The sequence below is a fragment of the Anser brachyrhynchus genome (genome assembly GCF_964034855.1).
Source record: "Anser brachyrhynchus genome assembly, chromosome: 1".
Taxonomy (NCBI): Eukaryota; Metazoa; Chordata; class Aves; order Anseriformes; family Anatidae; genus Anser; species Anser brachyrhynchus.
This window is the reverse complement of record NC_137694.1, coordinates 190,101,204-190,129,118: the sequence shown is the minus strand read 5'-3', so window position 1 is coordinate 190,129,118 and position 27,915 is coordinate 190,101,204. Positions and strand designations below refer to the sequence as shown.

Sequence of the window (27,915 nt, the reverse complement as noted above, 5' to 3'; positions counted from 1 at the left end):
CTCCTCTGTCACCTCTCTCCTAGGGCTCTGTGAACTCCTCCACCACTCCTGGGTGGATCTTTTTGTGCCAGCGTTTTTAAGGCTGTTTCATTTTGCATGGCTTAATTAATTAGCCACTGGGGGATGGGGAAGGAGGCAGCGATACACTAGCACAGCAGCGCTTCCAGCTGGGAGGAGGAAACCCTGTGCCACCGAGCACCTGGTCTGGTTTGGTGGCTGTGAGAAGGGCGCTGAGGTCTGGCGTGCGTGGGGATGCCCTAACCCAGTCATCTCCAGTCTGCTTTGATTTCTGCACTCCCGAAATGTTTCCCAGCAGAAATGCACCCTCATCAAAGATGGCAGATCTGCAAAATGGCTCTGTGGCTAAGCCGACCTTGGACTCTTTCATCACTTGTCACAGATCCCTCCGTGAACCAGTTTTCTTAACTCAAGCCCCTGCCCCTGCCATCCTGCACAACTCCCACTCTCCTCTTCTGGTGCAACACGACTTTACTCCCAGACTCTCTCAGAAAGCCCATCCCAGGTATCCCAAACCTGGTGGTTTCACCTGTGTTGGAGGGCCCTGTCTGGGTCTAAATACAGAAGAAGGCTCTCATAATAATAATAATAATAATAATAATAATAATAATAATAATAATAATAATAAATTTATTTATTATTATATTTCATTATTATTATTGTTGTTGTTGTTGCTGCTGTTCTTGTTGTTGTTATTATTATTATGTGAGTGCTTTCTGTGATGGAGGGCCTTTTTTGGGGGGGAGGAGGTGGGGGCAGAACACAGCTGGAGGGAGCTGCCCGGTCGGCACCCATCCCATCCCATCCCATCCCATCCCATCCCATCCCATCCCATCCCATCCCATCCCATCCCATCCCATCCCATCCCCTCCCCTCCCCTCCCCTCCCCTCCCATCCCATCCCACCCCACCCCACCCCACATCCCCACGGATGCCCTCGGGTCCGCCTCCATGAGCCGGGTCCCCGCGCAGCGCGGTGCCGGAGCTCCCCCTAGTGCTTCTCCTTGGCTCGGTGGTTGCTGAAGCCTTGTCAGCCTCCGCCTGCGTTAAGGCGTCTGGCTTGGGTTAATGCATCGCAGTCGTAGGCTTGCACACGCCTCATGAATGCACTAACACCTTGCTGAGTTGTGTTGGAAGCATCCTGGAAAGGAGATGTGCTCCAAAAAGATATTATTTGCCACTGAATTCCTCCTGCAGCTTTGCTCCACCCCTGCCTGCTCTGCAGATAAGCAGACACAACCCTCCGTGTGTCCACACCTTATAGGAGGGTCTTTCTCCTCATCGTGCTTCCTCACAGGGTGCAGTGTTGTCTGAGCTGCTTTTTCATGTGTGCATCACCAGCAGTTTGTGTTAGCTCCGTGCTTCTCCATTTACCTTTATACTCAGGTGCCTCAGCTCAGTAGTGAGGACCATGAGACCTCTGTCCACTCCTTTTTGAATCCTGTGGTAAAATATTGGACACAACTCCCTGGCTTGTTTTAAAGGACATGGGCTTCCCATCTGCTCCTCATCTTGGCTAATGAGCCAAGTTCACATCTGCTCAGCCTCCAGGGCCAGCTGAGCGTGGATGCAACCAGCTCAGCCCTTGCTCCTCTAGCTCTGACAGCTCCTGCCTGCACGAGGTGCTCGACGCTCACCTTGTAGGCTGTGTGTGAGCAGTGCCAAACGGTGACGTCTCTTTGCTGAATGCTTTGAAATTGTGTTACACGAGCATGTTAAAGTCCATCTATATTTTCCAGAGCATACAAAGTTAAAGTTTTATTTCTGTCTTCATACTTCCAAACTATTCTCCAGCAGTCTGATTAAAATAATCGATGATTCTTTGCTAATTCTACAATGTTAGTCAAAATATACAATTCGTAATTGCTGTAATAAAACATTATTTTCAGACGATGTTAGTAAAGAGCAGCTTGATTTATGAGATAGCACATTTCATCGAAACACATTGATTTACAACATTTGCCACTGGAAATCCTAATTGCAGATAACATTTTGTAAAATGTAACAGAGAACTATTTACCCATATATTCTCATCTTGATTCACTGAGATGTAGACAAATGTATCCTGTTAGTCATTATGAAAGGCATGTTTACAAATCCCAAAACCTCACCATGAAAATAACCTGTCTTCTCATCTATATTAAAAAACCATCAAGTCTCTGGTTATTGTCCTGGGAGTCTGAGAGAAAGTTAAAGAGATGCACGCTCATTTTATTGCAGCGGGGTTTATACAGACAGGAGGACTTCTGGGAATTGGCAGTGATGATATTATACCTCCTAAATTGCTACAGAGGATAATTTCTTCAGAATTAATCATTTTTATTTGATATTAAAATACACAAAGCTCAGAGAGTGGGATTATCCATAACTCAGTGGAAGTGAGACTTCCAGTTGGAGCCAGTCACCTGGATTTTCTAGAGCAGGGAGCAGGGAGGTCATCTCCTGCCCTCTCCTGCCTGTTTTGGATGCTTATTTTAGGTAGAAGGAATCACCCTTTCTAAGTGCTTCTTTCTCATCAGCAAGCACAGAGCTGGATGGCTGGAGCCCACATGAATGCCCAAAGCTTAATGAAATGAACTCACCTGAACTGCATATCTATTGGGAACTTTACAGCGATTGAGATATTCAGGATGAGGCAGTTGTACATGTTCAGATATACAGTTCCTTGTAAACTAAAGCTGATGTTTTAAAATTCAGGCATCTAAAGTTGGCTACTTTGGTGGTCTTTTTTCCAACACTTACTGGCCTCTGGAGATCAAGACGTGTGTTGCAGTTCTGGAAATCACACGATTTCTCTTTAGATCATTCTCTGCGTTTGTAAACGTTAACTAAAAAAACCATGGATTTTGTTGTGTTTGCTTGCAATACAGCAAGAACAGTCTGAATTCTGATGCATTGATTAGGCACTGTTTGCATATAGCCAGGAAAAGAGATATCCAGTTGTAGAAAACCAGCAAAAAGACAACTGCTCCTGTCTTGTGACAGACGTGTTTGCTGAATTCAAAGAAATGAATTGCTGTCTTCTCCTCAAAGTAACATAAATACAGAGTGGCCCATAAGAAATGCGAATAGAGCAGCAGTTGCTAACATCTTATTTTTCTAGTGGTGATGTAAAGCATTTATGCTACGTGGAGTATAGGAAAATACTGAGATCCGGAACCCAGATTATTTTTTAACTTGAGTCTTCATGCTGGAGCAGAGCTGAGGACTGAAAAGATTCCTCATCCTTACTTACATGTGGCTTAGTTTTGGCGTTGGATTTGTGTGTAGAAACATTTCTTTTCATGTTCTGGTAAACCTAGCAATTGAGAAGAGGAAACAAATGATATCTTCTGTTATGATTTATTGTACTTGGAGAACTACTTTTCTTCTGATGAAGCAGGTACTGGGCGAGACATCCCCGTCATGGGGATGTCATGGGAGAGCCGCGCTCAGGTCTGCTACTTCCCACCGACTCCAAAGGGAGTCCAGACAACTGCCTAAGGGAGATGGATCTTATCTGCTCAAAAAGAGTTGGGCTGAGGAAGGGCACTGGGCTGCAGAAGATTTTTTTTTCCTGCTACAGTGCTTTGGTTGCTCATTGCAACCCTTGGTGTTACCTTTGGCAGTAAGGGTGGGCATGCATGCAGCCACCAAACATGTCATGCGTGTCTGTTATTAGTAAGAGGTGGAAAAGGGACCTCTCCATCTGACACTTTCTGCCAGGCTAGCAGCATGCAGAGAGGTTCAGGGCTGCAATGGCAAGTCTCATCCACAGCCCCACACACCCCAAAAGGCTGGTAAGAACTCCGGACATGGGAAAAGAGTGTGTCAAGCTCAGAGTGCATACCCAGGTAGGAATCAGTAGTTTTGCTGCACTGGCTTCTGCACAGGGGAAATGCATTTCTGTAACACGGGCTGAGTAAGTAACATCCCTGGGGAATAGCTCCCTAGCACAGTGGCACATAAGAATAGAAACCATAAGACTGTTTCTCAGCCCATTATGGTCTGTGGGGCTCGAAAACAAACAAACAAACAAAAAACACATTTTTTCTTCTGTGCTTACTTACTGCTCCCTCTGCCTCAGCCAGCTGACAGGAAAGAGAGGAAACAAGCCTGGAAAAAGAAGGTCTTCTTCTGGAGTCCAGTGCCCAACAGGACTGCATCACGCAGTAGCTGCAGAGCAAGGAGGTGACACATGAGCTTTTGGAGTCTCTAGTAAGGGACTACATGGAAATGCAGAAGTTGCACGGGAATCACAGGGCACCAGAATGATTTTATGAAGAAGGCTGGATTTGAGCATGGTTGCATCAGAGAAAAACATACAGAGAGATGGGGAAAAGGGAAGAAATTAAAAACACAGCTTTACTGGAGTCTTTAACAAAATCCTTCTCACAGGACTGGGGCCCTGGCTGGCATGTGCTGGCATGCTAAGCTTATTTTCCAGCTTCCACACAGAAAATGGAGGACAATTCCTATCTGACTCTGGGGATGTATCTGCTCTTGCGGACTCTACAGGACTGAAGACAGTTTCCCCAGTGAGTCTTTTTATGGATTTTTGTGTCTTTCTGAATTTTAAAGACCACTTTAAAGATTTTACGGCTTCAACAGGGACTAGTACACTGTGTATCTGCTAAAGTCTCTTGCAAATAGCTTTCCTGGTATTTATGAGTCCCACAGCCACCTTTCATGGCTGAATCTCTCAGATTCACCTGTACCTTTAATGCCATTATTGTCTCTACATAGAGAGGATGAAAGAGGTACATTGCAAGGTCTCAAAGCTCCCTGCCACCTTCTCCTCTTCTTGTTCCCTGGGGTCTGCCTGCAGGCAGCCAGAGTCTTTCCAGGCACAGGGGCACTGGCTGAAAAACACGAGCTGCGAGCACCTGAACAGCAGCTCCCACCAGTTCTTCCCTAGCAGGGTTTTTCTCTAAGAGGTTCCTTGACTTTCTGGAACAGAGTCAAATATGCTAATGCTCTATTAAAATAATAATAATAAAAACTATTACCAAAGATTTAGCCAATATCCAAATGAATACAGCATAACTTTGCTTTTGCAAAAAGAAAAAAAAAAAGAGAGAAAAGAAACCCACTCTGATCTGATAAGAGGAAGTTAACTGGGTAAGGGAGGCACAGCTCAACACAGATAATAAATTTGTCCTTTCAAACACACATAACCTCTAGTGTTGATCACTTCTGCTTTAGGACAAAACTTGCATGATCAAGAAACCTTTCACAGGGTCAGAGAAATATCTCACCTTTTGCAACTTTTCTGAACAGGGTGCAGCGTGCAATGAATTAAAGGTCATACAGATGGTGACCTAGTAAGTATAAATCCCCATGCTGTACATCGCTCATAAAAAACACTTACACGTCTTTTGTAGCATAATACGGTCGGTCCATTTTAAATCCATTTTGGATTAATTTGTAGAAGTTGGCATCAACCTGAATGCCAGGGTAGGGATTTACACCTGGGAAAATATCAGAGAATACATGTTGACTCAGAAGCCACCAGAGAGAAGCAGTGCTCTTCCACCACATTACAGAACATACCCAAAGAGAATATTTCCCATAGTAATATTCCATAAGACCAGACGTCACTCTTCATTGTGTACGTCCTTTCGAATAAGCTTTCAGGAGCCATCCATTTAACTGGTAAGCGAGCCTGTACAGACGGGGAAAGGAGGCCAGGTCATGCCGTGACACAGGTTTTCTAGATGACTCGCTGCAGCTCTCACTTCTCAACTAGAATTAATTCACGTCTGCTAAGTGAAAAGCTTGACCTCTCCCAGTAATCTCTTTATATCTCCTTTATAGAGAGGAATAGGCACTTCCAAGGAGCCACTTTGTCTCACCTGTTTTAGATGACTGTTGAAGGTACTGAGCTCTGCACTGGGAAAGCCTTTTTCTTTTCCCTGACTGCCACTGTGAGTAGCTCAGATGGAGATGTCCACACTGTACTTCTTCATTTACCCACAGGACCTGGTGTACCTCACACATATGCTGTTGTCCCTGTGCTATTATTGTCCATAACAATGACCAGTTCCCTCCACTTCCCACCAACAGGTTTCAGTAAGCTTGTGAAAGGACACGGGTATCATTTCATTTATAGTACTATCACTAGCTTGATTTGGCGAATTATAAGCTGAGAATCTGCATTTGCCAAGGGCAGAGAAAGTGAGACTTCTGCACTGTCTATACAGTTATCTATAATGCTAGCAGGGAATTTGAAAAATAAAAGCTTTCCTTTCTTGGTTCCCTATCATTCTTCAATAATACAAAAAAATAGAGAGCATTCAGGAACTTACGTTGCCCCGCACAATGTAGTTGGAGTCATTCACGACATCTCTGGCAAGGCCAAAGTCACATATTTTCACTACTTTTCCACGGGTCACTAGTATATTCCGGGCAGCGAGGTCTCTGTGAATGCACTTAGAGGGACAGGATGGGTTAACACTCTGCAGCACTTGGTAGCAGAGGGAAAGAATTCACACAGGGCTCTGTGAATTGCTGCCTCCTTCCTCTCCAGCCGTTTGGAGGATGAGCAAGCTGGGCAGTCCCTGGTTGCTCATGGTCATGGCCAGAGCCGGGGTCAGAGCAGGCAGAAGTGTGCAGTGCAGCCACTGCTTCTTACTCAGGGACATGCCTGAAAGTGCAGTCCAGATGTTGCCATAAAGCTGGGGAAGGAGGTATAATTCGAGCCTGCCACTGTGTGGCTCTGTTCCTCAGTCTGCCTTTTCACAGACTGACCTATTTTGGCTGTCTTTTCTATCTAAACAGTTTGCTAGCCTTCACCATACCGATTTGGACTCCAGAAACTCCATTCCTTTGGCAACTTGGTAAGAAAAGCAAAGAAGGTCTTCAAAAGTGAGCATGTTAAAATCCTCTTCTTCATCCATCTGCCTGCTTATATGCTTAATTTCATCTGTAAAAAACAACCAAGAGTATGAATTTTCCATGGGATTCTTCTCTCTCTCATTAATTCTATTGACTATTGTAAGGATTTTTCTCTCTCCTACTGAGAACATCATGAAGGGCATTCATCTTTTGCATCCTTTGCTGAGAAACAAAGGAAAAGGTATTTCATACTCAAATGCCACGTATAGTATGAACAGAAGCATAAGTCTGAGGTCTTAAATATTGTTGAATTATTCTCCAGCAAAATTTCTGCCAGGAGGAAAGAGAGACATACAACAAAAAGGGGCCTCCTGTGTCACTGAATTTGGCTAGCTGGATCAATAAATACAATAATAACAGTTAGAATTGCTAGAGATAACACCAGTTAATCTTTTACCTTCCTCAGAAAACAGCACAATCCCATTTGGTCCAGGTGTCATATTTATGTTTTGGCTTGTTTGTGTGATTTCAAATTCGTCCTCTCTGCACAGACTCATGTTCACACCATACTTCAGGTGGGTTCTCATCCTGGAGGGGTGACACATTCTCAAAGGTTACACACAGCGGAGAACATAATCTGCTAAATGCAAACTGTTTTACATAGAAAAAATATGATCGGTTTTTGATATTAAAAATCTGGGCATAGGCATGGGTCTTCCCAAAACTGGAAACTGAAACAAGAGATTTCTCATCTTTTGCAGTACAGTGAAAAGAACACCATAACAAGAAGCAAATCTCAGTTCCTCCCCAGGCCTTGTTTGTTAAAGTAGAGAATGAAAATTCTCAAGAATTCATTAATTATACTTGCTTACAGCACAACTGAGAATGCATCTATAAAGACACAAGAGTTTTACAAAGTGTTAAATTGTTTCTGAATGTCTTACCTGGAATTTTGGTCCAAATGGAAGTTGTGGTAAAAGCTGAAGTTGTGCTGTTTAAATATATCTGTCAGTGTCCAGTAAAATTTTTCTCTTTTGCTCCTTAAGTAGTTCAGAAGGTCACCATAGCAACAGTATTCAAATATCAAGTAGATTGGTCCTGAAATAGTTGGAAATGTAAATGCCTTCTCCTTTCCACAACAATCTCCCTATTGAAACCTTAAGGATACTCCATCTTCTCCCAGGATTAATTTATATAAAACAACCCAAGCATTTCCCCTTCCCAGGCAGATCAACTATATCTGTAGGTAGACTGGTGGAAAGCCTCTTCGGAAAATGTATGTAGTTGAATTTCCCTGTGGTGCATCTCCCAACGTGAATGGCAAATCCCTGCAAAGGCATGAGGACCCTTTTCTATAACAAAGGCACTGACTGGGTTGGGGAGCACAAGCTATAAAGATGCAACATACTGTCTAAATGGCTCAAGCGAAGGTGACTCTCTACTCCTTGTCTTGACAGCAAGAATTGACTTATGGTCTTTCATTTATCTGCAAAGGAAGGAAAAACACCTTCGATCCCTGACCCAGGCAGGCCTGGGGGAAAGCCAGTGCAAGGCTGCAGGAGCAGAGCAAACATCCCATGGATTGCTTGGAGTGGTCACACCACAATCCTGCAGTCTTACACTTGCATCACCATTTCTGGCTCAGAAAGACCAACTATGAATTTGTGGTGATTTCTACCAGGAATTTCTGTCAAGCAAGGGAGGCCACACTAGGGGAAAACAAACAAACAAACAAACAAACAAACCCACCACAGTATCACTCAGGGGAAGACTGCAAAAGTCTGGGGAGCCAGGTAAATGCTTCTGAACACAGGACTTGGATGAGGCTGAAAATGTTCCTGCCCTGCCCTGCCAGATGAAGCAGGTCTTTCCTGCAGCTCTCCTGCCTGCACTGCCACATCTTGTAGAGCTTTCCTGAAGGCAGTGTCTGCCACTGCCTGGAAACTTGCTGTACAGCTTCAAGTCAACTAAAGCCACCAGCAGTGATCTATTTGTCTGCCTTTTCCGTATGCCTCAAATGTCTTTGCATGACTGTGTTGCCATTGATGTAAACTGGGGAAAAAAGGGTTAACTGTTCTCTCTGATCCTTCCAACTTAATACACATCTGTGGCAGAAAATCTGTCAGTTTTTTTCAGGGGCAGGTCTTACAATTCACGATATGGGCAAATGCTGGGTAAAATCCTGCCCTTCCCCCTGAGGTGATCTCTCTGGTGTTCCTTAGCCACTTTTCACCCGCTCCTGTTCACCACTGAACTGGCCAGAGTGGGACTTCTTGGGATAGCAATTTCCTCAGTGATATCACTAGCCAAACAATAATTAACTGTTGATAATATCTTGCCACTTAGTCCATCTTTGCTTAGTTGTTTTCATCTTCAGTTTTTTGTTTTACATTCAGTCCCTCACAGCGGACATGTTTTTCCTTTTCTCTCTGAATAAACAGGCCCATATCAGTGCCATCACTGCTGTTACGAGAAAACCTCTTTTATAGAAGGGCTATTGTATCACTTCATGAAAGTACAGTTAGAAAGGACCCATTTCTGTACACATGCAAGCCCTTAACTTTGCTTTCAGTTCATCTTTATCTTATCTGGGGCTGTGCAGAGCAGCAAATTTGGTTGGGGAAGGGAAAGAAAAGTCAGGACTCAGGGGTGAACAGAGGAAGAGCAGCCTGAGGAATAGGCAGCTAATTATGGCTTGATGATTTAACACTGCTGCCAACGATCAATTTGTAATACTTCTGTTCAGCAGTCCACATTAGTCTGATGGTTTTAATTGGTGCCTTTCCACAATTGCAAGTTACCTGACACAGTACAAGCTCCTAGTAGGTTCACGATATTTTCATGGCTTCCAATGTGAGTCATCATTTTCAGCTCAGACATTAGAGCATCTTTTTCTGAAGTGTCAGACTTTTCTGAAAAAAAGTAATTACACACATTTGGAAACCTCCATAAAAAAAAAAAAAAACAAAACTCAAAACGTAGATGGTTGTGATGCTTTGTCACATTCAAATCTTCATTTCAAATGACTGACGGTACATTTGGGAACATTCTGAAAAAATGTTGTATGATATAGCTAAGCAGGCCATCCTGTGCTGCAGTGCTAGCCTTTGGCTTGCTTTTCAGCAAGCATTCACCCCTTGTGGTGTCAGTGAATTGGAGACAGAAACCAAAACGATCCAGATGGACTTCCATAAAGACAACTGCCAAGCAGCAGACCAACGAAGTGCAAAGCTGATGCACATGAGCAAACAGGGGATGATGAGCTGGGAGGAAGGGGCTGTGCGGGCACACAGGTGAGCAGGGTGCAGCTGCTGATGTGGAGCTCCAGCCCTCCTGCTCTGCTTGCTGCCGGGGAGGCTCATGCCTGGACGCTGCTTTTATGGGAGGTGGAGACAGCTGGGAGAGAAGCCAGAGTCAAAGCAGCAAGGAGGATTAGAGGTTTAAGAAGCCTGACCCATAAGAAAGGATAGAAGGACATTGTTTTGTGCCATCCATCAAGAGCGGGAAAATGTGCTGTAAGCTTCACAAACAAGCTAGCTCAGACTCTGGAGGCAAGGATTGTGCAACAACTTGGCAGTGCTACAAGAAAAAGGGACCTCACACCCAAGTTCCCAGAGTCAGCAATGTAACCGGCAGGCTAAATTATGCTATGAATTTGGATTCATCATCTTTGGAGAAGAGCAGCTCCATCCTTCCCCACACAACACAGATCTTCTCTGGCACTTAGGACAAAATGCATCATCCTGCAGGAAGAAGGCACTTCAGCAATAATTTTCAAAACCAAAACATGATTTGGAAAGCATTATGAAAGTATTTTGGAACTAAGCATTTGTGAGGTCTAACTACTAAAAGTCTGTATTTAAAGGGATTTCTGGCACTGCTTCTGCTTTGGGGTCACTAGAATATATCACTGCTTGCAAAAAGCTCCCAGAGTTTGTCGTACCTTTTAGCATTTTGACTGCAACCTGGACTGAGTCTCCTGCCTTGCTAATTCCATAAGCTGTTGCATTCACCACTTTCCCAAAAGCCCCGGAACCAAGGACCTGTCCTACAAGACACAATATGCCAATATTATTTGTAACCAGTACAGCACAGGCTGCTGCTCCAATGTTGTGGTTTGCCTTGTGGACTGCTCACCAAATTCCAAATTTTCCCTGGGAAATTCCCATTTGAGATCGTATTCGAATTCACGGAAGTCAATGTAGGTATACTCGTTATCCAATGATCCAATCATCTGTATCATTTGCAACTGGCTTTCATATCTAAATTGCTTTGGAGGAAGAAAAGAAGTGAAAAAGGCTTAGAGAAGAAGAAAAAGGCTGGTATGAACAAAAGAAGAAGGGGCAGGTACTTATGTTTGCCTTTACCTTTTTGTATTTATGACAGATGAGTAGAGACAAAAAAAAGATCAATAGAAGGATAAATCCAGCAAAGACATAGAATGCAGTGTTGTCCGGGGGCGAAGAAACCACTCCTGCAACTTTAAAAGAGACATGTTACTACCCACTGAATTAGAGCTTGGGCTTATAGATGTAGGTACAGGGGGAGTTGGTGGTAGCTTTGTTGATTTTACAGTTTGGAGCTGTTTCACATCTGAGCTTCCTCTGCATGGGGTATGTGATGGGAGGTTCAGTGATGGGTAATTCTGACAGCTGTTTCCATTAAAAAAAAAAAAAAGTTACATGAATTAATAAATCTCAGGGCACTGAGGTGTTGGTGTCTTCCATTGATTAGACTTGGTGAGCATAAACGGGAGTAATCAATTTCTCTTCTGATCTTCCCTCTTCTCTCCCTGCATCTTCCCCCAGGCAATGTAGTTAGATGCCAAAGCACCAGAATCAGTGGACAGACTGCACAAAACCTGCTTCAAGAATTGTTCTGCTGTGCAGCAAGTAACTTCTTACATAGCCAAGGCCAATCAATAAAGTGCTTTTGGGTGAGGAAGGGCTACATGAGGTCTGTCCTCATATTCTAAGAGCAAAAGCATTATGTTTACTTTCTACTGCAATTTCAACATAAATGCTCAAACTCTATTAGCAGTCACAGCTTTTGTCAGCTGTAGTCAAGAGCAGCAAACAGCTTGTTTGTCCGTGATGAAGGAAAGCTTCATACTGCAAGTACCTGGGTACTTCAAAACACTTCCCAGGTGCCAGCATACTTCCTGGGATGGAAATATTTTGCCCTAAGGGATGTATATGGAGTATCAAATATAAAGAGCATTGGTAAATACCCACGGCAAATTTCTTGCTCGACAAGGAAAGACTTCCTCATGGCCCCTACAAGAAGAGAGACCACACAGCAGTTCCCAGGCCAGGGGTCTGTCCCTTGTGTGGGTCTGACGGCAAAGAGAGCTCCTGTGAGCACTGCTGGGAGCTCTGCAGTGACCTCTGGGAGAGGATCAAGAGCCAACACCTGCTGCCAGCTACCAGAGTGGCTTCAGTTCTTCCCAAAATTGATGTTTCCAGGTTCCAGGTGGGGATTATGGAGAGGAAATAGAAAATCAGACCCCCGTATTGCCATAGCTCCATCCTGCACTATTTTTGTGACATTTATGCTCATGTTAGTGAAGGAGGCCCCTGCTTCGGAACTAGAGAAGAGACGTGCCCCCTATCCACTCAACACTCCCCCACACTGCATTCACACAGTGCTTCTTTTACCTGCAGTGCCATTGCATGGCCAGCCATTTAGCTAAATAAAAAAAATGCCATTAATTCTACCATGCCAGCTTTAATTAAGCTGAGAAAACCTGTGCTAAAACACTGATTTATGGTACCTGACAGGTTAATGAAGCTCTTTTCACAGGCTGAGCCGACCGGATTGTTTGCGCAGCACTCAACAGAGAAGGTTGTTGCTGTCTCCTTCACATCTAAAATACTGCTTGAAATCCATGACCCGAGGGATCTCCTCTCTGGCAAGAAGTTCTGGATCCCCTCAGTGATTTCTTCTGTGCAGCTGGAAAACAAAGGAGACCAATTCTGATCTTTGGCTCACATTGGCACTTCCCAGGGGAGAAGGTGAGATGTTTCAAAACAGGCCTTACATCTGTGTTGGAAGGGAGGAAGGGAAGGATAGATGGGTTGCTTTTTTATTTGTCACCATTAGAGAGAGGCTTCAGAGTAGTTGTCAGTGTCGTTTATGTGTGATGGATATAGCAGAGAAGGCAGGGGATGAAATGGGCTCTCTACCTCCCACCCTGAGCTCACTCCCACTTTCTACCAGTGTCCAGCCCCCTACTGCAACCATTCCCGCTGCTTTTACCTTTACCTCATCATTTAAGTCACTGAGCAGCTTCAAATGAGCTGTTACTAAAACAATAAATACAGCATGAATCCAGAGTAAAAGTTCTGACTCCCTCCATTGAAGGGATGTGATTTGAGCCATAAAGTTTCTCTAACTCAAGGCCTAAGATGGACAGCATCCACCCTATATGAGTGGCTTATTTCAGACCTCATGTGTCAAAATACAGAATGTTGTACACTAGGGAAAGGAAGCCCACACAGAGATAATTTTGACTTTTTGCTTTTCTATCATTCATCAACTTACTGCTTGACTTACTGTTCACATAAATAAATTAGTAGGTGAGTAAATAAATTAAAATTCATTCAGCTCTGCACATAGCATTAGCTTGTACATGTGGAAGTTTCCAGAAAAGAAATAATTACAGCATTTCCTTTTCCAGAAAGCTGTTTTAAGGAGAATTTGAAACTTGCTAGCTGGATGTTTTCTTCACTCTTCAATTTCTGCACAAACACACTGATGTTAGGAAGCCTTCTCAGAGGTGCGGATAAGAAAATTGACTAGATATCTTTTTCATATCTATTGGAAATACTCAGAGCTTTATCCGTAATCTTCCAAATGATAATTTGACCTGGTGCTCTTCTACAGCTGTGGGATTATTAGTTTTTTTGGCATTTCTAAAATAAAAGCTGCAGAATTCATAAAGCAGTCTCAGCTTCTCATGAAATTTTGGGGCCTGACTCATTGCCCTGCATAAATAGAGGAAATGGAAACATTCTCCCTGACTTTACTGGAAACACTCTCACTGACTTTAGTAGCTTTGGGTCATTGTAACAGCTATATTAACCAAAGCTTAGCCAATTAATCGAACCCATATTACACAATGTGTTCCCTGAATGGCCCACAACTTTGACAGGCAGAAAAAAACTTAGATTGGACTTTTTACCTACCTAACTGTAGATATAAACCCAGGTGGGTTATTTGAGTGTAAAGAGCCTGAGATACACATTTTTACAGATTTAATTTGATGCCAACAAAAATATTGAAAACTCTTCCTAGTTTTGGTGATTCCTGCACCCTGGAGTGGGCCACAATACCCCATTTTCCAAATGGTCAAGAGTGCATTTTTCACTCAGTTTGTTGCAGGCCAGTTTTCATATTATCGAGGATAGCTCAGATACGGTCTTCACAATGACTCAAAAAGAGAAAACTATTTACTTGGATGAGTTCAGATCAGGACAGTTTCTCCAAATCCAGGATGAGGCTGGGTAGCTCTCAGCGACACACGAGATCTTCTTGAACAATAACTGCATTGTTACTTCAGGCTTTCCTGCAACAAGGTGACACAAGACAATTTCTGTCAACGCTTTGGTGACCAGAACCTATGTGTTTACATGGTAACACTACATCTGGCCAGGCTACGATCTGCCTCTGTGGGTGCAAAACAACCCACCCGCGTGTCACTGTGGGAGCTGTCTGCAGGCCTCAGCCCTCCTCCTTCCTCCAGGCCCCACGCCTCGGGGCTGTGGGCAAGTCGAGGGGAGCAGCCACTTCTCTGTATGGGCACGGCCAGACCAAAACAGTGAAAGGGCCGAAATTGGAAGTCTCGACTTCTGCTTTTCTGACTGACAGCAAGGATTCGGCCTGGTTGCTTGGCTCACTTGGCTGCTCTGCAGCTTCACGTATCTGGAGCAATGGGCAGATGCCATAGCCATGTGGCAGAGCAGAGACAACCGAGAGCACCAGCCAAGCCCATGGGCAGGGGTAGCCCACACAGATGTGTTGCACACCAGACATCCCCCAGATGAACTGCACTAGCTCACAAATGTCATCAGGAAAAAAAAATGACACAAACCACAGAAAGCTACCACCTAACGGGTGTGTTTCCTGTCACTGTATCTCTACAGTAGTCACATGTATTCTGGCTCTGTGGAGTTAGAATACAGCCACTGTATTTAACAGGGATCCTAGGCCTTGTGGTTTTCTTTAGAAGTGTTAATTCCTTCAGTATATGACTAAGTTCTTTTACTCTGTTCCCTCTGTTGATGGTAAACTACGAGGAGGAGAAAAAAAACTAACAACTTCCTCCTCCAGTTTGATAAGTGGAGACTTCCTTGGTATTCCCCACCTCATTTCCATATCTTTATTGCTAAAAATGGAAGGACACAAGGCAAAAATGTGATTCTCTTCACACCACACTGCATTACAGAAATGCAGGCATGGGGTCTGGAGAAGGATGTGTTTGTGGATTGTGTTACTTGTGTTGGTCAGGGACAGAGGGCAGGCCTTCCATCTGCTATGGAACCAAGGCTGGGACTGAGCCAGCCCCACACTGGATGTCCTCTCACCAGCCCTGCGTGGCAGCTGGACCTCAACATTTCTTGCTGGGAGTCACCTCTTACTATATTAATTGTAGGGACATTCCCAGTGGTCCAGCTGTACCCATTTAATTAGGACTCAGGCTATTTTGCTGCACTCTGCTGAGGTGTACAGGAGGTCAAAAATGCTCCCAGATAGCTCTTACAGAGAACATGAGATTTGATTATTAAAGGTCAAAGCATCTAAATCAAAGTGTCTAAATAAGAGATGGGTGGAGAAAATGAATATTCAATTACATCTCCTCTGCTGTATGACACAATGAAAGGGAAAAAGAGCAAATAAGCTCCATTTACATCAATAGCAAAATCTTAAGTGAGAGATCAAGATTATCCCTCCCAGACTTGGCCACATCTTTACAGGGATTGTTTTCTCACTTACTTCTCACGTACAAAGTGAATCTTTTTGTCATGACTGTATCATCATTTTCAGCATAAAATATATATATCCCAGACTGGTGCTGATGGTTGCAGAACTTTGATGAAATGCTGTGGAATGAAGAAAAGGAAGGAAAAAGACAAAAGAAAGTCTTGAAAACAAAATATTTTAGATGTAGTTAAGACTCATATATATGTTTGAAACAATTCAATATCTTCTAATGATTAATCCAGAATAAATTATTTTATTAAACATTAATCCAGACAAAATGTAACTGTCTTAATAAGAGGATTTTTTTTTCCTGCAGCATTGATTTCATCCTCCAATTTTTCTGTAACTTTCAATAGTTAGTGGAGTGCATCTGGGCTGTAGGGTTGTGATTTTGTTACCAACCCACTGGAAGACAGGGTATATAATGCATTCTGATTCAGATGCTAAGACCAGCAAAGGATCAAACTGTCTACTCTCTGAAGGATTCCAATGTTTATTTCTGGCTGGTATGAACAAAAGTGTTAGGAAATAACCATGAGATGGTAGGATCATGCAAGAGAAACCTCTCCAGATCAGAAGGTCTGATGGAACTCAGAAATGAGATCATCATCAGAAGCTCAATGTCAATGAGACAAAGCACCAACCATCAAGACCATGCTGCAGAAGGAAGGGCAGCCTTCTACCACCCCCTATGGCCTTTCGCCCAAAGGATGGAAATAAAGCAAGACTCCAATCCTGCTTGTGATGATGGAAATGGGGACTGCAGAGGACTTGAAGATTGATGCAGGACTGACCTGTTGAGTCAGGAATAGACAGGAGGAAGGGAATATATAATCTTTACAAAGTTGGCATACAATTTCTGTCCTTTTGGCTAAGTCAGAACGGTTGTCAGATTTAGATGGGAGATTTGCAGTTCATCAACGGTAGAAGAGCACTTAAGAAAAACTCATCTTAGGTTTAGTTGTTGACATTTTACATGCACAAATTTTGGCTGATTGCTAACAAAAACTGAGTAGCAGACATCCACTCAATTTTAGTATGAAATGCAAGCAGTCATATCAGGGAGTTTTAAACAGACGGAAAAAAAGGCAGTCCATACCAGCAATTGCAAAAGTAAGAGAAAGCAATAATGAGCTTGAAAGAAATCTAGAGAATTAAAACCAGGGTGTTTCTCATTAAGCAAGATACTTAACTAAGACACCAAGTATCACCATGCAATTAAAAATCAAGAAAAATCACATAGAAGCCACTGGGAATTTTGCCTTCTGACTAAGATAGCATCTCCATATCAAGTTACTCACTTTTGAGTGTCTTCATCTGAAATGACCTTAAAGATGTCCCTGAAATCAGGGATTAAAAAAAAAAAATCCCTTTTATGTTGCCTCAAAATAGATGCCAAAGGAAAGGGAAACCACAAATCACTTCTGCTTTTGAAAACCTAGGCCTGAAGGATTAAATCCTAATGAAATAATGAGAAAATCATTAAAAAAGTATGCCTTAGGTACCTGAAAATATAAGAGGATGTGAGATAAATAATATAAAATTACCAGAGATCATTCTGTATATGAAAACTCATTTGCTCTTGGGAAGGAAGTGAAATTCTGCAGCGTGATAAAACACAGAGACAGCAAAAGCAAATATAAAATGGAAATTTTGAAACAGTCTCTGAAAACACAGAAGGGCACTGACAGGAATGATGAATCACTGAAACTTGAAATCAAAAGCTAAAGAGGAGGGCAGAGTTAATTAATATAAGTTAATATAATCTTTAGGAGGAACAGTTTGATAAGGAAATGGCAGAAATCAAAAAAGGGAAAAACAGGAAATGAAAAAGGATATGAAAGGAATAAAGTAGAAGTGTTGGGAGCTGGGAGTACACAGAAGTGAACTAAAATATGCAAAGATAGACTCAAAATAAGGTTTGTGTTGATCTTTTTTGTGTTGTTTTGAGAAACTTGTTTTAAAATCACGTTTGGATCTGTGGTGCTACAGCTTGTAGGCAGAATCCCATCACCCCACTCCCCCTTGCTGCTTCTGGGGACGCTAAACTAAATGAAACATTTGTCCCTTCCCATTCAAGTTCCAGGACAGTGGTGGGGCTCTCCCCTGTCCAGCAGGAGGGGATCGTCCCCTCCGGGCTGCAGAGGCTATCTGAGGTGACTCGCATTCCAGGACACCAACAGCTGCACCTTACTGATTAATGGGGTTACCTAAGCTATGTCAAGAGCTCTCAAAATTGTTATTGTTGGCCCAGTCCATAGCACCTTCTTCTTATCTGGATTGAATTCACACCAGCTGCCCAATTGTCCGAGCAAAACTGACTCCTGCTCTTACCAGCAGTGAGAAGAAAACTGCAAAGCAAATAAACCTGGCATTATAGTGCAAGGATGAGCAACTGCTCATGGCAGTCCCAGGAGACCTCATTTCCAAAATCAGTCTTGACCACAAAGAACAGACCTGCCTAGCCCAAATCAGGCATGCAGATTAGTCACCAGCACCCACCCAGCACTATCAAAGTTTGATGACAGCCCTCACTTTATCAGCAGGGACAGAGTTCCTGTGGCCATTGCCAGGAGATGACAATTTACTGATCTCAACTGAGCTGTCTCTGAAGCATGCGGAGCTCTGACTCCAATACTCCATCTGATGTGGATGAAAAGGCCAGACTGTTGCAAAGACAACTCAGCAAGCTAGTGGATAAAATTGAGTGTACCAAAATACTATGGAAAGAAAGTGTAAGAACTGCAATCAAGGCTGTAACACAGGTTTAAGAAGATGATGAGAGATTTTCAGAATATGAGAAGAAATCAGTGCAGGCACATTAACTCCTGCCTAGGTCTTGCTTCATTTTAAAGCTAAAACTTCACAAGAGCAGCTTGGCTTTATTTTCACTAAGGTGAATAAGAGCTGTTACCTTGAAAGCCATGGGACTACTCTGAAAGCAACTCTGAAGGAAATTAGATAATGTTATCAAGAATTTAGAAAGCCTAGGGAATGGAGAAAACATTAGCCTTAAACAGGACTCATGCCAGAACTTCGTTTTAGGAAATAACAGAAAAGGTAGATAACTAACAGGTTTATTCAAAACATGTTTTGCAACAGTGAAAGAATACATGACCTGGGTAATTAGCAGAACGGTATGTTTCTGTGGCACAGGCAGAGCCAAATAGATCTAAGCCTGGGAAACTACAGGGCCCTGGGTTTGGTTTGAGCAATAGCAAAGATACTGGGAACATCGTCAAGCACAGGATGACAAAAGGGGAACATGGAGAACTTGAGATCCAGCGTGAAAACTGCAAAAGAGCTGTAATTGAATAATTACATCAGAGAGAAAAGGAATGGCAAAATACATATAACCTAAAGGGTTGCTGGATGTATAACTTACAACAGGATTTATTTTGAAGTGGAGAATAAAGTGATACTGTAAGTTATCTACACAAAATGCTGCTGAAAGCCAAATTAATGTTTGAGTACCTTTTGTTAACATGTCTTTATCACCTGGCCCATCCACATATTAAAAATACAGAGAGTATGAAATATGGAAAGTAATTCATTCAAATGAGACACGAAGAGGAAAGATTTGGAATTATAACAAAATATTCCAGTACCTGCGTCCATCTGCACTGTAACTTTGCTTACATGGAAACATTTTTTGGGAAAATAGCCACATGCATCTAACTGGTGGATATGCTGTAAAGTTAACTTCGAAGCAAAACTCTTCTTCACCAATTTCAAAATCTTCTCTAGAGTCAGTTATGTTTATAAATCCCTTTTCTGAAAAAGAGAGAATATTGGTATAGTGATAAAAAGGATGGATTACTTAATGAATGAATTTTGACATCTGTATGTTTTTCATTTTGGTTATCACACATACACACACAAAAAGCACCATGTTACATCACAAAAGGCACCCCTTTAATCAAAAGAAAACAGTTCTTCAAAAATAGTATTGCAATGTTGTCTCTCTGTTCAGCTCCAGATAACTGATCTGGGTCTTTCTGATTTCTGCTAGAGTTGTGTTTTCTGTCAGACCAGAGCACTTCCAAAATGCTCTGACACTTCTTCCCCATCCACCCTACAGAACCACAGGACCAGCTCCATGAGTTTTTTGTTTTGTTTTAGGTGTGTGTTCCAGGTGTTAACAGCTACATCTAACAGGGGAAAAAAATATATGGCACCACCAGCTTAATCAGATGTTGATATTCATTCTTTCTCCTGCCCTGAAATGAGCTAGAGATTTTGCAAATCAGCCTTATACCTGCTCATTTGTTTCTCCATCTCATTAGAAGTATTTGATGAAAGACAACAGGAACGTGAGAAAGCATTCTAAAGGTGTGGGTGAACCCTGTGCTGCTGGTACTTTCCCTGCTAGGGTGGGATTGGTTTCACCTAGTGAAGCTATCTGAAGTTCAGTGACCCACTCAAGCTACCTGTTTGGACCTCCGATACACTCAGTGGAATGAGATAGGCATGTCCAGATATATCCCATGGTAATATAAAAGATAACAAAGATGTACTGAAATGCTCTTTGAAAATACCTGCCTCATGCCACTGGCAGCTGGAAGAACGTGAATCATTCCTGGGGCTAGATGTCTCATGAGGTGAAACGAATCCCAACCAAAGAGACTGACCTACACTTCTAGGAGGACATGGTCCTCAAGGCATCAGCAGAGCTAAGGATCAGCTCCATAAAATTAACAGAACCATATATGTTGGAAGTGACCTCTGGAGATATCTAGTCCAGCTCCTGCCCAAGGCAGGTCCAACTAGATGAGGTTGGTTGGAGCCACATCCAGTTGAGTTTGGGTGTCTTCAAGGAAGCAGATGCTAGAACCTCTAGGAAACTTGTGACAGTATTTAACCAGCCACATGGTGAGAAAAAAACCTGCACTGTAGAAATACGACTGGACTGAGATTTCTCTTTAGAGTGTTTTTCTTTTGGTTGTAACACTATATTGTGTTGGGCGTGTTTTGTGTCTGTCTAACTTCACTGGTTTAAAAAATACAAGCTGGAAACTCCCATGTAAACCACAAAAATATCAGTATTTTAAAACAAGAAACAATTCCTTTCATGACTGTTCTCCTCCTTTTTAATATTAAGGGCTTATTTGGTTTATAGATCGGACATTTGTCTTTTGAATGCTCTTTTGGACCTCATCTTTCCAAGTACAAGGTCATCAGTATGTGTGCTGTTAACAACACAGCTGGCCAAGAGTAAAGGCTTTCTCCAGAGTGCACACAGGGATCTTGGAGCAGGGCATGACATTTCTCTGGAAAAGAACTCAGAAAATGCAGTTTCTTTCTTGAAACAGAAAGAAAATAGTTTTTTTTTTTTCCCCTTGGGTTACCAATTTTTTGGCATGTTGAAGTATATTTCTGCCAAAGAAATAGTGAACATTATTTAGTAATAACAGAGAGGTGAGCTGAAATTCTTGAGACTGGAACAAAAGTTTTCATGTTTCTGTATTTATTTTGTTTATTTTTTTGCTTTAAACCTAGTATGTGTTGGAAAATAGCTTGTATATTCCTGAATCTAGATTGCATAGTGCTAATAATTCTTTATTCGACACTGGTGGAAATTGAACATAAGACCTGAAGAAACAAACAGCCTTGCAGCTGCAGTTGTTGGCATAATCACTGTTATGCTTTAAAGTGACCTAAACATCCCTTCTTGATCTGACCAAGTGCATGAGATGAGATAAGTTGGTGAAGTATCAAGCAGCAAAGAGCAAATCAGAGCTGTCTTGCTGCAAGGGGTTATTAGAGCATAGAAGACCACCTGCCAGTGTAGTTATGCTAGCCAAGATCCCCAGGCAATGCAGAGTGTCCCAGAGAAATCAGGCTTTTTCTTGGTAAAGTTACATCATGACCGTTCCCGGTGTAGCTATGGGTACCAACTCAAGAACAACAATGGTTTAAAGGTAGGATGCTGATCATTTCTGAGATTGTTACTCTACGACATGGACATCAGAATGAAATTCCTATATATATCACTGCTGAAATTGAACCTCGAGTGCTAGCACAGATCCACACCGGCAACCGTTGCCATTAATAAATTAGGCTAAAAGTTGTGGGGGATCAGAAGTATTGCACACGATGTCCCTGTATTAACCTTGGAGAGAGAAGCACGGCTGACAGCAAGGTATGGCAACAGCCCCCCACTTGAATCCACCACATGAGTAAACAAGATTTCTTCATCAGAAAAGCCAAAGAGTCCCCAGAGGTTTTGTTGGTATAAGGTGTATTAAGGAGGGTACAACTACAACAGTTTGGCACCCCCCAGTCAAAAATGCAGTGAAAACAACATTTCAGTTAAAAATGGCATCACTCTGAAAGACAACCTTCCATGGAGAGTGACTCAAACATCCCCGGTCAATACAATGCTTACTCAGACCTGAGAGTTAAGGGACCCAAGAAGCCAGTATTTCTGAAGTGGGCACTAGTACTAAGAAAGAAGATCTCACCCTACCTCTACATGGTCCCCTCACCCCTACTTTCCTGTTTACTAAGAAGCTATGTCTAAAAAAACATGCCCAGGTATCATGCTCAGTTACTGTAAACCTTTACAGAACTTCCTGCTCAGAAGTAGGCAGAAGCTGAAAAGAGGATATTGCACAGGGAAACTAATTTCTGAAGAGACCGGGGTAACTGTCTCACTTCCTACCATTCATAGCTTAGGTGTTGTCAACTCTGAGAGCAACTGCATCTAAGGTCAGCCCCGTGGTGGTTGCTTCAGAGAGCCTTGTCCTTGGGGCTGGAAATCCCAGCTCCATGCACAGCTCTCAGAAAATTTCTCCCAATACATACTTCAGCAGCATGGCCCAGGCTACAGCTTTCCTTCTTCATGCCTTATATCCAATTCTATTCCTATTTAGCATATTATTTCCACCTGAGAATCAAGGTGTGCTGCTGAGGCTGTTCTGGGCTAGCTTCAAGTTTGCTGGCTTTTAAATGGACATGTTGCTTAAGCAGAATGATGTTTCCTTTGGTATGCATTAGATTTTCTGAATTTTCAGACCTAGTGTAGCTTGGGGCTAGGAGGATGGTTCACTTCAGTACCTGGAAAGTAGGAGACATGTAGACCAGCCAGTAACACTGCAGAAGTTGTCTCTGTAGCCTCAGGTTTTCCATGCTATCCATCACGGCTGCAGCAGCATTCTTGCATGGCAGTTTGCCAGCTCTGTCATCATGAGCTGTTCATGGTATCTCTGTGCTTACATTCACAATTCATGCAAAAGTTTTCATTCTGCTACCAGTTCCACAGGTTACTGAGCTAAAATACTTCCACAGGTTTACTTTTCCCTAAATTATTGGGCAAATTCAAACAGCCACTTGTCAGTCACTCCCTTGCCTTAAGATGAAGAAAAGGTCCTCTCTCTTTTGCTCTGCGTTTTGGGTGAGAAAGCCAACCACCAAGAGCCTTGCAATTGTTTGATTGCTTCCCAGCGGACCCAGATCAGACCTCATACAGATTTTCTATGATTTTTTTTTTTTTTTTTCTGTATGAAAGCAACGAGTGCCTGAAGAGACCGTGCTTGTAGGTGGGGTGGAGGTGCCCTGTGTGGGTGAAAGGGAGATGTAGTGGGTGGACATGGTGAGGAGGAGACTGAGGTGATGGCTACAACATCCCAAAGCCCATGGTGGAACCACAGCAGGACATTTCTGCCTCACAGCAGTTGAGACAAGCCACTGGTCATTCCAGGCTCTGACCAGGCTAATACATGGAGCACTAAGAGCTGAACATGGGGCAGGTCATGCATTTTATATTCTTGGCCAGCTCCAGAAATGGTGTTTTATGCAGGGCTTTACCTCCAATTGTTTGTAACTGCTCTGCAGATGCCTACATCTGAGGTGATGGCATAGGGGTTCCCCTGCCCAGGAACACCAACGCATGGCTCCCTGTAGCTTTGTGTCCCCCCAAAAAAAGCTGCTGTGGCTTTGTGTAGTGCTGGCTGGGAGTCACCTACAATAACACGAGCCAAATCCCAGCCCGTGCTTTGAGAAATAACACTGAAACAATCGTGTGGGCTAGACCTCCAAACAGTGCCAGTTCATTTCACCTCTAAAAGCATTTTAATTCTAATTTAATGGGAATTATTTGGAAAGCAATATATATAACAGAAAGTTCATTATTTTCAGGTACCTGAATGACTCAGTTCAGATTAATCTCTTGGCTTTCCTAGGCTGCCAGTAAGTGCAGACAGGAATTTTCCTTAGAAATCACTATAAACATATGCTGCACACCTGCGAGCAAAGACCTGCCATACTGAAAACAAAGCAAAGCAACCAGCCAAGGGACAGAATTAACACCAGGGATGGAATTACCTAAAACTGTAACCAGAGCAGTTTGATTCGGATGCACGGTAGAGGAGCAGGTATAACGTCCGCTGTCGCCTCGTTCTGCTGCTGAAGCAAACATGTACTGGATCCGGATGGCCGAGTGGTCTATCAGATACTCTAACCCATCAAACCTACGATCCTAGTTTTCAACAGAGATTTCCAATTATGTCGTTGATAGTGCCCAGTATTGCCCATTTTAAAAAGTCCCCTTCTTTCTTACCTGCTGCAATTCTTTGTTTTCAGAAGATAAATTTATTCTGAATTTATAGTTACGATAAACAGCTCTGCATCTGATCAGCAATGGTTCCCCGACTTTGAGGAGTAATTCAGGTAGAGGTGCTGCTTGTCTTTCGTTTAAATCTACAAAACGAAACATAGTCACTGAAACAACAGCTGTCACACTGCCTAGAATAATGCTCGTTTAAATCAATGCTTTTTCTTCTAATACTTTACAGACATCCATTATTATATTGTAATGACAATTAAAATTTGAGGAAATTACTCATTAACCATGAAATCAGTAAATTTGATGGATTTAGATGTCTCAACCCAAACGTTTGTCATAATCTACAAGCTATCTTAGGGCACAGTTTAGCACAGAGTTTAGTTCAAGTCAGCTTTATTTAAAAACAAGAGATAAACAAAACAAAATTTATACATTTTAAGAATGTTTTGAAGTACATTTCACTGCGACAGAGTTCTAAAAGCATGCAAAAATGAGTGATAGCTGTTTAGAAAGCACAGAAGGGCAAGACATTTTTTACAGAGACCACAGATAGCTGTTAGAATTTCGGATTAAACACAACACAGAGCAATCACAGGCACTGTTAGATTTGGTCCAGTGGTTACGAACAAATAGCTGAGTCCAGAAACTCTGCTCGGACGAGCTCCAGTGGCAGGGTCCAGCTCATGCATGAATATACCCTAGAGGGTAGTTACCTATAGTAAACAGGCTGGTGCATTCTCTGCCCAGGTCGTTAGCTGCACAGCACCATATGTAAGTTTGGAATAGTCCACCCTGACGTAATTCATGTTGTACCTTCTGTATGCCATCTTTTCCTCCATTTTCTTCACTCATTTTATTAAGGCAACTGCAATTAAAAGCACAATTATTCATTGCCTCGTTTGGTTAACCTCAAGCAAATAAAGCTGATAAATCTCCAAGCCATGAGAATATGCAAACAATACTGGGAAAACTGGATCTTATGCAGCAGAATAAAAAGGAACTAAGAAAGATAAGAAAATAAAAATGTCATGGTCTAGGCAGAAGAATGAGCTGAAATGTCCTGAATATGCTCAAACTGGTGCATAAACAGGTAAATCTGTGTCTAAAATCTGGGCAATAGTGAAATGATAGAGGTTGGGCTTTCACACCAGGAGTTGCTGCAAATCCAGCAACCTTTACGAAACCCAGATCCCAAACTGCCACACAGCAGAGCAAGGCATTGCCTATGGCCATTGCACAAAACACACCAAGGGCTGTTTTCTTTGAGTTTATTTGAACACATTCCCACAGTCAATAGAATCAATCATATATGTTAATAGAATGGGAAAAATCATTTAGATAGGAAAAATATGATTCCTTATAATATCTCCCCAGCTTTAATGAGAACACACTTCCAAAAAATGTGAAAAACTAGAGGGAAAGGAAATATTTCTGGTCTGTTTTGGTGACATCAGAATACCAGAATCTGGAACAGCATTTCCAGGCCAAGAGCTGGAAGTTTCCAAAAGAGCACAACAGCCAACATTTCTAAGAAAAATGTGCTGCGATGCTCCAAGAGTGAGTCATGCAGACACATGGATGTGCAAAGCAGCAGAGCCCACTGCGTTCTCCTGCAAACATGCTGACCCCAAAGCTCTTCTTCAGTAATCCAACCAACCTGCCAGGAACACTAAACAATACAAAGTCTCTGTCCTTCATCAGAAGATGGTAAACTTCCAGTCTAGAGGTTCAATATGCGTATAAACATATGCTGTACCTCCTGTCGGGTGTTTTGCAAAACGTCCACTGCACAGATGGCGGGGGGTAGCTCTCCGATATGCACTCTATAGCATCCAGTTTTCCACTCCTCCTGAAATAGGGTTTGCCTGGTTTATCTGTTAAAAATCATGCAAGTGTTTAAAAATGCTGAAATCTTTCTTTAAACAGACAGTGCTTTGCTCCTTTCACAGCACATGAAGTCACAGGATTGTAATTTGCTTCGTGAGCTTTCAGCGCTGAGGGAAAATAAAATGATTCTGCCCTGGGGATATCAAGGGTTGGTCTCACAAGCTTTTCAGTCTTGATTGCTAAATGCACAGCTTCCCCACTATCAAAGACCTGCCTCTACACACCAGAGGACGATCCTGAGGCTGATACCGAGGTGTTAACTTGCTGTGGCTGCCATTCACCTCACAGGGCAGGAGCACAGACACCTTCCAAAATCACATCACAAACCCCTGGCCCTTGGTGGAACAGCTGTTGGGACTACAAAATCTCTGCTCCAGATAGGATTGTCGTGTGCTGCTCCAACAGGTCAGACACACAACGGAGGACCATCGGGGGGTGATGGCTTCTGACCACCCACAGGCTCCTCCACTGCACGTCTGGAACCTAGAGGGAAAGTTTCCAGGCAGCTCCCAGTCCCCTGAACCTGTCAGGCTCAGACTTGGTCTAAGTATAAAAAATGAATGCATTAAAACTCTTTAAGATTTGACTTAAAATGACAAATGCCGAGTTTTAGGTTGTCTTACAATGAAATTACAACTTGCACCCAAAAGACTGACATTTTCTTTAGAGTCGTTTCATTTCCAGCAAAGCGGCATGATAAAGTGAAACTAATATTTTGCCTTTTTACTTTCCTTGTTCATTTCTATCTTACAAGCTGGGCCTAGAAGGCTTTTTTTCACCTATAGAGATTCACATCTCAGTTGAAGGGTTCACAACTAGCCTGAAGGATTTTATGAGATGTAATTATGACATTAGATCCACAGGAGCAGAGAAGGCAACCCAAGTAATTGATATGGAGAAGATCTTTATCGAGACTGTTTTGAGCTGCTCTTGCTTGCACAAGTAATAACATTTTTTAACCTCCAAAGCTTATTACTATGGCAGTGAAGGTAAATTTTAATCAAAGATTTAATAGCCTGCCCCCTCAGTGAAGCTGTTAAAATTATAATTGGGACATGCAATAGGTCTTTAAATTAAATAAGGAGAAACTGGAGGTGTCACTTCTGACACTTGAGAGAGAAAAGAGTCAATCAGAAGAAATACTCCAAAAACAAATAAAGAAGGGTTAAAAATGTTGATTAAGTGTTGATTAGTCACAGTTTTTTAAAAACAAGGCAAGTAATAATGCTTCTTGTTAAATCTATCTCTAGAAGTGCTTGGTCCTATCAACTTTGCAAGACTTTTAGCTCTTTGGATTGATTTTTTTTCTTTGACTCTTCTTCAAAAATTTTAAATTTTATATATAAATTTGGCCCTTTACAGATGAAATAATGTTATTTTCCCTCTGTTAAAAAATCATGTCAACATAGGTCACTTAAAAAAATACTTCTTGGACAGCCCTACTTAGAAATGGAAAATTGAACTTGGTTGCAGTGGTTGCCTTTTCCCAAGGGAAGTCCTCTGTGTGGTCCTTGAGGGAATTCACCCAAATCTGCTCCCACTGTGAGCCTTTCAAGAAGCTGGACCTCGTGTATGTGCTCTGCCATGACTTGCTGGACTCAGCAGCTGCAATGCCAGCTTCTCGTGCAACTCTGTGTGAGCAGCTGC

The 27,915-nt window shown here is 42.5% G+C and overlaps 1 protein-coding gene across 3 annotated transcripts in view; it reads right to left on the bottom strand.

Annotated features, from left to right (window-relative positions):
• Positions 1–1,803: 1,803 nt before the first annotated feature.
• Positions 1,804–27,915, bottom strand: part of FLT3 (fms related receptor tyrosine kinase 3) — a 40,628-nt gene continuing 14,516 nt past the window's right edge. The window contains exons 5-24 of one of the 3 annotated variants that reach the window (XM_080575874.1): positions 26,138–26,255; positions 25,095–25,246; positions 24,376–24,515; positions 24,141–24,294; positions 19,424–19,589; positions 15,828–15,934; positions 14,289–14,400; positions 12,607–12,785; positions 11,201–11,313; positions 10,971–11,103; positions 10,777–10,881; positions 9,635–9,745; positions 7,778–7,931; positions 7,291–7,421; positions 6,797–6,921; positions 6,305–6,427; positions 5,550–5,661; positions 5,368–5,467; positions 4,063–4,172; positions 1,804–3,315 (exon numbers count right to left, since the gene is read on the bottom strand). In XM_080575874.1, coding sequence (XP_080432000.1) covers positions 3,260–3,315; positions 4,063–4,172; positions 5,368–5,467; positions 5,550–5,661; positions 6,305–6,427; positions 6,797–6,921; positions 7,291–7,421; positions 7,778–7,931; positions 9,635–9,745; positions 10,777–10,881; positions 10,971–11,103; positions 11,201–11,313; positions 12,607–12,785; positions 14,289–14,400; positions 15,828–15,934; positions 19,424–19,589; positions 24,141–24,294; positions 24,376–24,515; positions 25,095–25,246; positions 26,138–26,255 — 2,501 coding nt within the window. In that variant the 3' untranslated portion in view covers positions 1,804–3,259. The remainder of the gene's footprint in view (positions 3,316–4,062; positions 4,173–5,367; positions 5,468–5,549; positions 5,662–6,304; positions 6,428–6,796; positions 6,922–7,290; positions 7,422–7,777; positions 7,932–9,634; positions 9,746–10,776; positions 10,882–10,970; positions 11,104–11,200; positions 11,314–12,606; positions 12,786–14,288; positions 14,401–15,827; positions 15,935–19,423; positions 19,590–24,140; positions 24,295–24,375; positions 24,516–25,094; positions 25,247–26,137; positions 26,256–27,915) is intronic. The other 2 variants (XM_080575872.1, XM_080575873.1) reach the window with 2 other exon arrangements.